At 56.1% G+C, this 12109-nt stretch overlaps 1 protein-coding gene across 2 annotated transcripts; it reads left to right on the top strand.

Annotated features, from left to right (window-relative positions):
• Window positions 1-378: 378 nt before the first annotated feature.
• ABCF3 (ATP binding cassette subfamily F member 3) lies at window positions 379-11062 on the top strand. 2 transcript variants are annotated; one of them, XM_064385446.1, is made up of 21 exons: window positions 379-505; window positions 685-832; window positions 903-982; window positions 1260-1315; window positions 2987-3084; window positions 3199-3321; window positions 3593-3859; window positions 4064-4144; window positions 4691-4750; window positions 5079-5135; window positions 5336-5358; window positions 5917-5972; window positions 6102-6302; window positions 6455-6531; window positions 6772-6816; window positions 7144-7276; window positions 7859-7947; window positions 8149-8240; window positions 8787-8919; window positions 9269-9356; window positions 10151-11062. In XM_064385446.1, exons 1-21 carry the CDS (start codon window positions 433-435, stop codon window positions 10307-10309), a joined length of 2139 nt encoding a protein of 712 aa, XP_064241516.1. In that variant the 5' UTR covers window positions 379-432; the 3' UTR covers window positions 10310-11062. The 2 variants fall into 2 exon arrangements, with proteins under 2 accessions (XP_064241516.1, XP_064241517.1); XM_064385447.1 differs by lacking the exon at window positions 4691-4750.
• The last annotated feature ends 1047 nt before the right edge of the window (window positions 11063-12109 follow it).

Raw genomic sequence — 12109 nt, 5'->3', positions numbered from 1 at the left:
CTGCTGAGCAGCTGGACCCGGCCCTTGGCTCAGCCCCTCTGCCTTCAGTCTGTGAGCAGGTGACGATGTCCGTGTGGTCATTGTCCTTCGGCGGATGAAAAAATTCAAACCCAAACCTGCAGTGTCTTGATTGTGGTTTAAAAGCAGAAACTGTTTTTAAGAGGGAAGAAATAATTCCGAGTGCTCCCCAGACCCTTTCCCTGTGCAGGCAGGGGCTGTGCGGGGTTGGGCCCGTCCCGCTCGCTCCCGGTGCCGCGGTCCCGCAGCCCCGCTCCTGGCCCCCTACTGCGCAGGCGCGCTCGGGCCCGGGCTACAGACTACATCTCCCGGCGTCCCCCGCGCCATGGCGCCCGCCCGCCTCCTTCCCGGCAGCGCCCGCCGTCCCTTCCGGCTCCGAGCGGCGGCGGCTCGGCGGGGCGGGCCCGCCCCGCCATGGCGTCCTGCGCCGACATCCTCCGCTCCGAGTTCCCCGACCTGGACGGCGAGCTCTTCGCCTACGTGACGGGTGAGCGGCTCCCGCCTGCCCGCTGCGGCTCGGCCTCCCGCGGCGCCGCGTGTCGCGACGCCTCCCCGCTGTGGCGGCAGCGCCCGGACCGCGAGCGGCGGCGGGAGGGTGCGGTGCGGGAGCGGGCGGGTGCCACCTGTCGCCACGGCGGCGGGGAGTGCAGCGCCGTGTGCCCGCAGGCATCCTGCACGGCAGCGGCGCGGACTTCGAGTCGGTGGACGATCTGGAGGAGGCGGTGGGCGAGCTGCTGCGGGAGGTGTCGCAGGACACCAAGGACGACGGCGCCATCAGGGAGATCTGCCAGCGCCTCTTCAACACCCTGCAGCTGTAAGGGCGCCGCGGCCCCTCGCACCCCCGCGCCCCGCTCAGCGCCTCACCCTCCTCCTCCTCTCCGCAGGGACGAGGGCCAAGCCCAGCGCTGCAGCCAGGTGCTGCTGGATGCCCCCATCCAGCTTTCCCAGATCACCGATGGATACGGTGAGTGGTGCCCCCGGCTCACTCCTGCCTTCGGGGTGCTGGGTGAGCTCTCCTGACCTTGGCGAGGGGAGCCTCAGGCTCTCCCTCACAGGCACACGTTTGTCATCGTGCTGCTGAGCTCGGGGCAGCGGTGCCCACGGGGGAAGGTGGAGGTGGAGACATGCCCCTTGGTCCCCTCATCCTGTCGGGAGAGGGGTCAGTCCTGCCTGGGCATGGGTGGTCATTAAAGCAGGGCTTTGCAGAGCTCACCCAGCCCAACCCCACCGGCTCCTTGCAGGCGACGCCAGCGCGGATCTGCTGCCGGGGCTGCTGCTGAAGAGAGGCCAGACCTCGGTAAGTGAGGGCTCTGCCCTTCCCTGTGGGAGCAGCTGACACGTGGGGCTGCAGGTGCCCTGCCCTGCTCCAGTCCAGGTTGCCCTTGGAGAGCAGCCAAGGCAGGCAGCAGCCTGGCTGGGAGTGTAGCTGCAGGGGGTACTGCTCCTCCTTACTGGGCTCTCTGTAATTTGGGAAACTCTTGACCTTGGTCTGGTGAAGAGGCTCCAGATGTGTTAGCAGCTTATTAATCTGACAAGATCTATTTTGCTGTAATTTCTTAGTGAACTCTGACTTTTGTGAGGACCTTTGGCTCCTACAACAAGGCCTTTGATTGAGAAAATAGGATGTCCCTGAAAGACATCTTGACAGATCAGCGAGGAGTAAAGCCCTGGGTAATGGCAGGAGAGGGGGGTGGTACAGGTGGGAATTTAGCAGAGAGCTGCTGCAGGGACGTTTTAAGCTCTAGAGCCAGCTGTAGATTGTTGTGCTTTGGGAAATAAGATCAAGAGCAGAGAAGTTTGGAAGCAGTTCCACTCCACAACCTGAGGAAATATTTGATAGAATGTGTAGCTGCTCAGGAGCAGCCTGGCTTGCTGTATGTGTTGGATGTGCCAAAGTCTGAGCACGGGTGAGGTGCAGGCGTACATGCACAAAGCAAGGCTGGCAGTGGCTGCACAGTGTGGGCAGTGTCATTGCCAGGCTGCTCCCTTTCCTTGGGTTAATGTGTTGGGGATGAGAACCCTTCACTTGGAGGCTGAGACCTAACACAATTCCCACATGTCTGAACGGGAGTCTTAGGCAAAAACAGGCAGCTCTGGCTGGTTTTGGCACCAGAGTTGTTGCAGCTTGATTCACTTTCCAGCTCTCGTGTCTGCAATTCAAAAAAGGTTCTTCAGAAAAATTGGAGACGATTCAGAGAAAGCCTTGAGAGGCCTGTCAGGCTTTGGAGGACATGTCTTACTGGGAGATTCAGAAAGCTGGGTATGGTTTACAGAGTGACTCTGTCTGTAGGTGTGGAGTCACAGCTCTAGTACAACACTCTTCAGTCTGGCGTGCAGGTCTCTAACATACTCCAGTGCCTGCAGAGTTGCCTAGAAATACCTAGGAGTGTTCTTGGTCAGCCACAAATATTTGACTCTGTGCAGGAATAAGCTGGAGTGGGCTGAAAGCCTGGCCAAGACCAGAAGTCAGGTTTAAACACTTGGCGCCTTCTTGCCTTCAGGGTTAATTAAATGCTTTTTGTCTCTGATCCACTGCTCAAGAAGAGTTTGTTCCAAACTGGCTAACGTTTAACGTGTTGGGAAGGGAAACACCTCATGGTGCCCTTCAAGAGTGGGTGCAGGCTATACCAGAAGAGGCACTGGGATGGCAGGTTGCTGCTGTTGAAGTGACTTGGCTGATCCCTGGAACTACAGAAACTGACTGTATGAGAGGGTCAGCCAAAACCTCTGCCTTGCTGAAGCAAAACTTGTGTATGAGCTGTTGATTTAGGACTTTGTTCCTGAGGTAGCTTCCTGGCCTGGTTAACCTCCTCAAAATACGCTTGAATCTGTCCCAGTTTCCCTGTCCTTCCTCCCTCCTTTTCTTCCAGGCTTGAGAGGTTGATTGATCTTTTTTCTCCCAGGGCTGGGCTTTTGGGGTTTTTGCTGAAGATGCTGTCTCTTCTTCAAACTGTGTTCTGTGTCCCAGATGGTGAATGCCAAGAAACTGGAGAAGGCGGAAGCCAGGCTGAAAGCCAAGCAGGACAAGAGGCTGGAGCGGGATTCCCTGAAGTCATCTGGCCCTGTGTGAGCTGCAGGGCACTTTGAACATCCCCATCCTGCTCTACTGGGCATGGCTGGGATCTGGCTGTTCCACAGCTTTCCTGTTGAGCCCCCTCTCTGTGTTCTGTCTGTCCTCAGTGTCCTTGAGGAGGCGTCTGCCAGCCAGGCTTCCAGCAAGAAGGAGACTCGCATGGAGTCATCGGGCAAGAACAAGTCGTACGACGTGCGCATCGAGAACTTCGACGTGTCCTTCGGGGAGCGGTGAGTGCGGTGGGCACGGGGAACACACCCTGCCTGGGACTTTGGGCCGTGGGGGGTTGAGGCTGGATTGGAGAGCAGTTGAGGAATTACAGCGGGTGTGGCAGAGCTCAGGAAGCAAGGTGGGCACTGACCCTGTTGGCTGTGGGCAGGAGAAGCCTGTGATTTTTGCTTGGCTACAGCACAGCCTGAAATACACCAGGGGCAGGTGGCTGTCAGTTGTCCCCTCTTCATGGGACAGTCTGACCAGGGACCTCCTGTTCCCTTGCTTCAGTGTCCTGCTGACGGGAGCAGACCTGAACCTGGCCTTCGGGCGGCGCTACGGGCTGGTGGGCAGGAACGGGCTGGGGAAGACCACGCTGCTGAAGATGATCGCCAGCCAGAGCCTGCGCATCCCCTCGCACATCAGCATCCTGCACGTGGAGCAGGAGGTGGCAGGGGATGACACACCAGCGCTGCAGAGTGTGCTGGAGTGTGACACCACTCGTGAGAGCCTGCTGCGGGAGGAGAGGGACCTGACAGCCAAGATCAGTTCTGGCAGGTGAGGTGATCCCCTGGATTTCCAGCCCTTCTGTGGCCTCTTGACCACAAGGTCTCATTGTGAGGTCTGTCCCTTCCAAAGACAGGCTCTGGCAGGGGTGGGCTGTATCTTGCCCACCTTAGTCCTGCCTGGGGAGATCAGCCTCCCCCAGCACTCAAACCCTGACTTGGTGAGTCCCACACACTCCTCCTTTTTCTGTCCCAGGGGAGAAGGGACAGAAGGTGCCAGGCTATCGGAGATCTATGCTAAGCTGGAGGAGATTGAGGCGGACAAGGCCCCAGCAAGGTGAGACAGCCCTGTGAGCACTGCTGTGTGTTGGCATGGCCAGGGCTGAGCAGTGGTTTGGGGTATGGAAGAGTCGTGCTGTGGCCCTGGGATCCAGCCTGTGGGGATGGGGTTTTCTCTGCTTTTCTTCTTGTCTCTTCTCTGTCACAGCTCTGCTAGTTTAGGAATAGTTGAGCTTTCTACTGAAGCTGGAGGGACTTTTTTTGCTCCAAATGGCTTGTATTGTTGCTGCTGCTGTTGTCTGACCTCCTTAGGTTCTTGGTGTCTGGGAAGCATTTTTGGGATGGTAATGGTGTGACTCTCTTCCTGGCCAAAGAGATGAAAACTCCTTGCAAATCTCCTGGGACTTCATGTGGATGCCGTGCCCTGCTGGGCTGCATTTCCTAGCCACATGCTTCTCTTGGGCGTGCAGGGAAGTTTTCCTGCACCAAAATGGCTTTAAAATATGTAGCAGAGTTCCCTTGGTGTTTGTGGGTCTGAGACCTCAGACTGTGCCCTGCTGTTGGATGCTGTAGCTGGATTCCAGTTCTCTCCCCTTCTCCCCAGGGCGTCCGTCATTCTTGCTGGGCTGGGCTTTAATGCAAAGATGCAACAACAGACAACCAAGTAAGTTTCCAAACTTCAGGCACTGAGACAGTGATGTGGCTGGGGAGATGTTCCAGCTGAGCCCCCAGGCACTGCTGTGGCTGTAAGGAAGAGCAAGGGTTTATTCTTGCCCATCCAATGTGGTCTCCTGCCCTGGGGGTGCCTGTGGTATCCTGCCACCTTCCTGCTGGACCTCAGATCTTGTGCTGTGCTTGAAATCTCTGCAGGGACAAGTTGCCTCTGGGTGACAGCAGAGCCAAAAGAGCCATGGGGGAGCAGGTCCTGCAGGCAGGCAGCCACAGTGGTTCTGTGTTGAACAGTAACCCCTCTCTGCATCTTCTCTCCTCAGAGAGTTTTCTGGAGGCTGGAGAATGAGACTGGCCTTAGCCAGAGCCCTGTTTGCCAGGTTGGTGTCCAGGCCTTCATGCTCTGGGGTTAAGCCTCCTTGCTGTCTGTGCTGCGAGGTGCAGGGGTGCTGCCTGGGGGCCCTCTCAACCCAGGCTCTTGAGGTGGGGGGTGTTGGAGGCACTGCAGCTCTGTGTGTGTGATGAGGCACTCTGCACTGACCCTGTGCTCCTTCTGATACCCATGTCTTGTTTTCCCCAGGCCAGATCTCCTTCTGCTGGATGGTAAGTTGATACTGTGAGTCCCCTTCTGACACTGCTGTGCCTGCCTGTGCCCTTCCTGGGGTTGGGAACATGCCATGGCCTTTATCTGCCTGCTCAAAATAGCCCTGTGATGGGCTGGCCTGGCAGCACAGTTGGCAGCAGTGGCACAGGGAAATCTGCCTGGGCAGCAGCTCTCACTGTGCTCAGCAGAGCCTTGCCCTGTGCTCCAACCATGTGGCCTGCATGTCATCCTGCCCCAAGTTTTGTTCCCTTTCCCTTGCTAGTCCCTGGAATGCACCCTGGCTGCCAGTCTGTGCTGGGGGAAGTCCCTTCACTGCAGAGCATGCCCAGGTTGGGTAGGGAATCGGTGAGATGCTGCTGTGAGGAGCCTCCCTGCCTGAGCCTGAGCCCCCGTGCACACACAGCATTACACCCTACATGAGTCCCTGAGCTGGGCAGGGAAGGTCTCCACACAGGCTCTTTCCCCCAATGCACATCACTAGCCTTTCCTATGGGAAAAAAATAGAATCCAGCCATCCCCATCCCTCCTGACCTCGGTGCCTTTTCCCCTTCCCTCAGAGCCAACGAACATGCTGGATGTGAGGGCAATTTTGTGGCTGGAGAGCTACCTACAGGTAGGGGGGTAGGAGAAGACCTGGATGCCAAGAAAGGGTGAGGGAGGGAGATGTCCTCACCTGCCTGGGTGGTGGGACCAGCCCCTGTGCTTGGTGCTGCTCAGGCCTCCCTCTTGCTGTCTCCTCCAGACCTGGCAGTCGACCATCCTCGTGGTGTCCCACGACAGGAACTTCCTGAACGCCGTGGCCACGGACATCATCCACCTGCACTCGCAGCGGCTGGACATGTACCGTGGGGACTTTGAGAACTTCATGAAGATCAAGGAGGAGAGGCTGAAGAACCAGCAGCGAGAGTATGAAGCCCAGCAGCAGTACCGTGAGCACATCCAGGTACTGCGAGAAGCCAGTGGAGCTGGGGCATTCTCCCAGCCGTGTCCCTTTCTCTCTGCCTTAGTGGTTGCATTGCTGTAGGTTTGGCAGTGGAGCAGGGTGGCTGGTGCTGAAGGGGACTTGGGGCTCTCTGATGCTTTTCTCTCTCCCAGGTTTTCATTGACCGCTTTCGCTACAACGCCAACCGGGCGTCCCAAGTCCAGAGCAAGCTCAAGCTGTTGGAGAAGCTGTGAGTGCCTATCCTGCTCCTCTCTGGAGGTGGAAAAGGGGCACTGCTCATGGGGAGAAATGGAGATTCCCAGGGTACCTGGCAGATACAGTTGTGGTTTGGGCTTTTTGGGTGCCTGTCTGTGGTCCAGAGGCTTTGGTTAGGATGAGGTGTCACAGAGCTAGAGACTCAACCTGGGCTTCTGGTGTGGGAGCAGACCCACAGTGCAGAGCACCTTGGTTATGTTTCCTCTTCTTTCAGGCCAGTGCTGAAACCTGTGGACAAGGAATCTGAGGTGATCATCAGGTAAGGGTCCCCTGAGCCATTGTTTGGAGGGCACCTGGCTCCATTTCTGACATGAACTTCTCCAGGGTGCTGTCCCAGCTGGGACAACCACCCCTTCACGTGGGCCAGTTTTATTCTGACAGGGAGACCAGACAGGTCCCCTCATTCAGGCTGGGTTCCCTCTTGGGGCCAGGGCTGCAGATCTTTGTTGCTTTCTTCTGCCCATCCTTCCCTGAGGCCCTGCATGATAGGGAGCCCTCCTTGTCACATGGGGGTTACAGAGGTGGTTCTGGGTGGTTGGGAGTCTCTGAAGTTCCTGGCATCTCTCACCTCTTCCTGCCTTCTCAGGTTCCCTGATGGCTTTGAGAAGTTCTCCCCCCCAATCCTGCAGCTGGATGAAGTGGACTTTTATTATGAGCCAAGTCACTACATCTTTCATTCCCTCTCTGTCTCTGCCGACCTGGAGTCCCGCATCTGTGTGGTATGTGGGATTGCAGAATAAGGGAGCCTGCAAGGGCCTTGGGAGGACCCTGCTCAAAGCAGGGATAGCTTTGGTTATAGGTCAGCTTGCTCAGGTCCTTGTCAGTTGAATTTTGGATATTTCCAGGGAGGACTATTTCTTCCATTCCACTGGGTCCCAATCAGAGCATTTGATCATCCTAATTTTGAGGAACACTGGGACATTTTTCCTAGTACCGTTTGGAACTTGTGATTTCATCCTTTCACTGGATACCTCTGGGAAGAGACTGCATCCATACAGGACTCCTGTTAGATGACAGCAGCATGTAGTGGGGGCCCTGCTGCATTGGATGGGGCAGCAGACACTATTGCAGACGAGGCTGGGACTGGATAATCCTTAGGCTTGAGGGTTGGGGAGGGAACATCTGGCACAGCTGCCAGTGCTGTTTGTCAATGACAGAAATGCAGCTTCCTGGTACACCATTTGTGCTCTGTCCTGTTCCCCCTCATCATCTGCAAGAGCTGAAATTCTCTGCTCATTGCCCCCCTCTCTAAAGTACCTTCATGGATTTCACATTCTCCAATGCTGCTGCTGCTTCTGTAGGTTGGGGAAAACGGAGCTGGCAAGTCAACCATGCTAAAGATCTTAATGGGGGAGCTGGCACCAGTCAGAGGAATCAGACATGCTCACAGGTACCTGGTTGGAAGGGCTGGGGGGCTGGGAGGAATGGTGCAGCTGGGGGTTTCCTGGGCTGTGCTTTGGAGCAGTGGGTGCTTGAGTGACCAGGATGGGTCCAGCACACCCACACATGTGCCCCCTTATGGCACTGCAGCTGTGAATGCTGTGGTTGTAGGGTCTGGTACCAGCTCCCAGTTGTTCTTCTCATTCTGCAGAAACCTAAAGATTGGTTATTTCAGCCAGCACCATGTGGATCAACTAGACTTGAATATCAGTGCTGTAGAGTTACTGGCAAGAAAGTTCCCAGGTGAGTATTTGTTGATCCCAGAGGTCTTCTGTGCTGTGCATGGAGGAGCATTGATTTGTCCATGCTCCTGGGCAAAAGGCTCTGTCCCATCAGTGCTTAAGAGTCATTTTCAACACTGGGATAACTCCCCTCATCCAGCCAAGTTCAGGTCATCAGCCATGAGAAGCAGGGGTAGCTGGTAGTCTGCAGATCTCAGGCTGGTGCCAAGTTTTGGGGCAGATGAGCTGCTTTCCTGCTTATAGGATAAGCACTAGATGCCCCATTCCCAGTTGCCAAAACCTCTGGTTCCTTTCTGGTTCCTTTCTGGTTCCTTTCTCCATTACTTGACCCAGGGACTTGGGAGCAGCATCACTTGGTGTCAGTCACCAGCCCTGCAGCCCCTGTCCTGATTGTGCCAGTCAGGTTTTCCCTGCAAACCCCTTGCATGGGAGGGAATTGCCTGGAAGTGCTGCTGATCTCCCATTTGCTGGTGTGGCAGAGGCTGTCCATCTGTGACCCTGTGTCACACCAGGTGTGTCACAGCTGTGTTGTGACATGATCCTGCAGGGAAGACGGAGGAGGAGTACCGGCATCAGCTGGGGAGCTACGGCATCTCCGGGGAGCTGGCCGTGCGTCCCGTGGCCAGCCTGTCCGGGGGCCAGAAGAGCCGCGTGGCCTTTGCCCAGATGACAATGTCCTGGTAATGTTCTCCCAAACACTGGTAATTTTTGCATGCCTTCATCCCTGGAGCTTGCTTCAGCAGGAGGAAGGCAGGCATCCAGGGGCTTTGTGCTACCCCACAGCAGCTTTGTCCTTGGGGGTTTTTATGGAGAGGGAGGTGTCACCCTGGGGAGACTGGGAGGAGGCAGATGGTTTTCTTCCACTGCTGTGGGCTCACAGGGATAAGAGGTGTCCCTGGGACTGGGCAGTGCCAATCCTGGGGCCAGCCACATGCCAATGGCTGTGGCTCTAAGCAGCTAAAACAGTAGTTGGTGCAGACCCAGCCTGAGCCTGTTTCACTGCATCCTCAGAGCCGTCTTCTCTTCCAGTCCAAATTTCTACATCCTGGATGAGCCAACAAATCACCTGGACATGGAGACCATTGAGGCACTGGCAAAGGCTCTGAATAAGTTCCGGGTAAGGTTCTCCCAGCAACATCTCTTGTTTTTCTAACACCTCCTGCAGCCTCCAACTCAAATCACTTGTTATCTCAGCCAGAGGTGGATGGTGAAATACCAGCAATGACTTCAAGTCTAGGATAGAATTTGGGAAATTAGTCACATTTCTGCCTTAGCCATCCATCCTGGTGGCTTGTTTACATGATGGCTTTGGCTAGGAGTGGCTGAGAGAGGCAGTAGCAGCCCAGACAGCACCTTGTCCCATCCTCATTTACACTCTGGCTTCTCACATGGTGTGTGCAGCCAGCCTTGCCTTGAGGCCACTCAGTTCTTCCTTTGGCACGTTTTATGCCTGATCTCCAGAGACTCAGCCTCCGGATACCACTGTGATCACCCTGGATCTCACTGGTTGGGGCAGTTTTCCTATGACAGAAGAGTTCAGCTGAGGCTGCTCAGGGCCCTACCCAGGCACCTTTTCACTGTTACTGACTTTGTGTGGATTCTCCATCCTTGAAGTTGTTGGACACCTGGAGAGCCAGTAACAAACCTTGAACTTGCCTTCCGAGAGAGGAGATTAAATGTGTTACTACTGCACATGGCTCCTCCACAGGTGATCTGTCTGTCCCCCTGAAGGGAGGAAAAGCTGGGATGAGCTCCCTGCCTGTAAAATACTGTTCAGTTTTCCCTGGAGCTGATGGAAACCTGAAGTGCTGGGCACAGGCTAGAGAGAGGCACAAGATCCCCATGCCACCAGTCCTGGGCCCTGGGTTATGCTGCACTAAGTTCCCCGTTTTCCCAACTGTGTGTTGACAGGGTGGTATAATCCTGGTGTCCCATGACGAACGCTTCATCCGCCTGGTGTGCCAGGAGCTGTGGGTGTGTGAGAACGGCACCGTCACACGCATCGAGGGTGGCTTTGACCAGTACAGAGACATCCTGAAGGAGCAGTTCCGGAAGGAGGGGTTCCTATAAGGGAGGTGGGAGCCGGACTGCGCCAGGGGCTGGAGGGCAAAGCTCAGCCACCTCGGCTTCCATCCCAACTGTGCCTGGCAGAGCGCCGAGGACGCTGCTGCCCACATGGACCGTCAGCCATGCCATCCAACTGCCACCTGAACTGCTCTCCCCTCCCGGGGCCGGCTGGAAGGACAGCGCGGGAGCAGGAGCCTGGTGTGCTGGCCAGGGGCACGCCAGGGGCTCTGTCACTGGCCAGGGCTGTGCCTGGCACCGGGCACACTGGGAAGGCTGTGCCTGGAGCTGCTGCTGTGCCGAGAGGAGGGAAGGCAGAGCATCCTGACCCTCGGTTTAACTCCGTGCTCTGCAGGGCAGAAGAGCTGTTCTCCGTGTTTCTTCGCTTCACCCTCTGCCTTTTTCTTTCTTTGTTTTTTTTGTTTACTGCCTGAGCACTAGTCCAGCTCCATCACATGCCACTGTCCTCCCTGCTGCCTTGGAGGGAAACGAGGCATTTGCTGCTAAAAGTGACCCCTGCCTCTTCCCCAGCCCCCGATGCTGGGGCTTGCTTAAGTCTGTAGTGCCAAGGGAGCCAGAGCCCGGTTCTGCGGGGCGTGCTCCCTGCTCCTTTCCCTGTGCTGCTGCCGGTACCTCCTCGCTGCCTGCCTTGCCTTTGAGCCGGCTCGGGGGTGGACTGCCCTGGGGTGGGCTGCCCAGCATCCCTCCCTGCCCACCCACACAGAGGCTGTGGTGTAAATAAACCCAGGACGCAGTGGGTGCAAGGCTCTCCTTTCCTTGGGGGGGCTGTGGGGCTTGATTTTGGAGGGGAGGGGGGGATTGTCCTCCTCAAGCACAAGGCTGGTGAGGAGGAGATGCTTTCCATATTATTCTCTCTGAGTTAAATGGCAGCTCTGTGGTGCAGGTGAGGCTGGGACCTCCTGGATGGAGTGTGCCAGTGTCCCACTGGGCAGTGGGAGGCCTTTCAGGGCATGGGGCTGGTGTGAGGCTGGCTTGGATGTCAGCCCTGGAGGGTACCGGGCCCGGTTGTGGTTTGGCGGGGAAATGGGCCCAGGGTGGGCAGGAGGAAGGGGGCAGAGCTTTAAATTACATTGAGCAGGGAATGGGGATGTATTTCTGGGTGTCAGAGAGGAACCAGGAAACATCAACACCTTAGGAAGCAACAGGGTAATACCCATAAATCGTCTCAAAAGAATTATTAGGCAGGGCTCCTCCCAAACAACAAAAATGCCCCCAGCTGAAGTGTCTCCACACCAAAGCATGCAGCATGGGTAACAAGTGAGAGGAGTTGGACACTATGGTGCAATTAAAAATCTATTATATAATTGCTATCAAAGAAACTGATGTGCCACATAACTGGAACACTACAATGGGGGCCTACAAGATATCAGGAGAGAGGATGGGAAGGAGGGTCAGGGGCGTTGTGCTCTCCTAGGGAAGGGACAGGTAGTGCAGAGCTGCCTCTGAGTAACAGCCATGAACAGGCTGAGAGCCTGTGGGTAAAAATCAAGAACAGGACCAGCAAAAGACATCCTGTGTTTGGCATCTACTACAGGCTGCCTGGCTGGGGGGTCTGCTGATACAGCTGCCTTGCTTCAGATATGTTGGCAAACTCGGTGTATCTTCAAGTCCTGCATCCAGGTTGTTTATGAAGATTTGAAGAGCATTTGCCTTAAACTTGAGCTCTGCAGAACCCTACCAGTGACTGGTCACCAGTCTGATGCCACCCCATTCACCATAACCTGGCCCATGAGGCTATTGCTCACCCATCGCATGACATATCTGTCCGTCTGTGTACTGGGCATT

Source organism: Passer domesticus, chromosome 11 (genome assembly GCF_036417665.1).
Source record: "Passer domesticus isolate bPasDom1 chromosome 11, bPasDom1.hap1, whole genome shotgun sequence".
In the NCBI taxonomy this organism is placed as follows: domain Eukaryota; kingdom Metazoa; phylum Chordata; class Aves; order Passeriformes; family Passeridae; genus Passer; species Passer domesticus.
This window is presented reverse-complemented; position numbering and strand designations above follow the sequence as displayed.

Bases quoted from the DNA above. Each gene is read 5' to 3' on its own strand.
- ABCF3 (XM_064385446.1), top strand. From the start codon at position 433: ATGGCGTCCTGCGCCGACATCCTCCGCTCCGAGTTCCCCGACCTGGAC. The intron at 5,136-5,335 runs GTTGGTGTCCAG...TGTTTTCCCCAG, and splicing joins GCCAGAGCCCTGTTTGCCAG to GCCAGATCTCCTTCTGCTGG. The intron at 8,241-8,786 runs GTGAGTATTTGT...ATGATCCTGCAG, and splicing joins ACTGGCAAGAAAGTTCCCAG to GGAAGACGGAGGAGGAGTAC.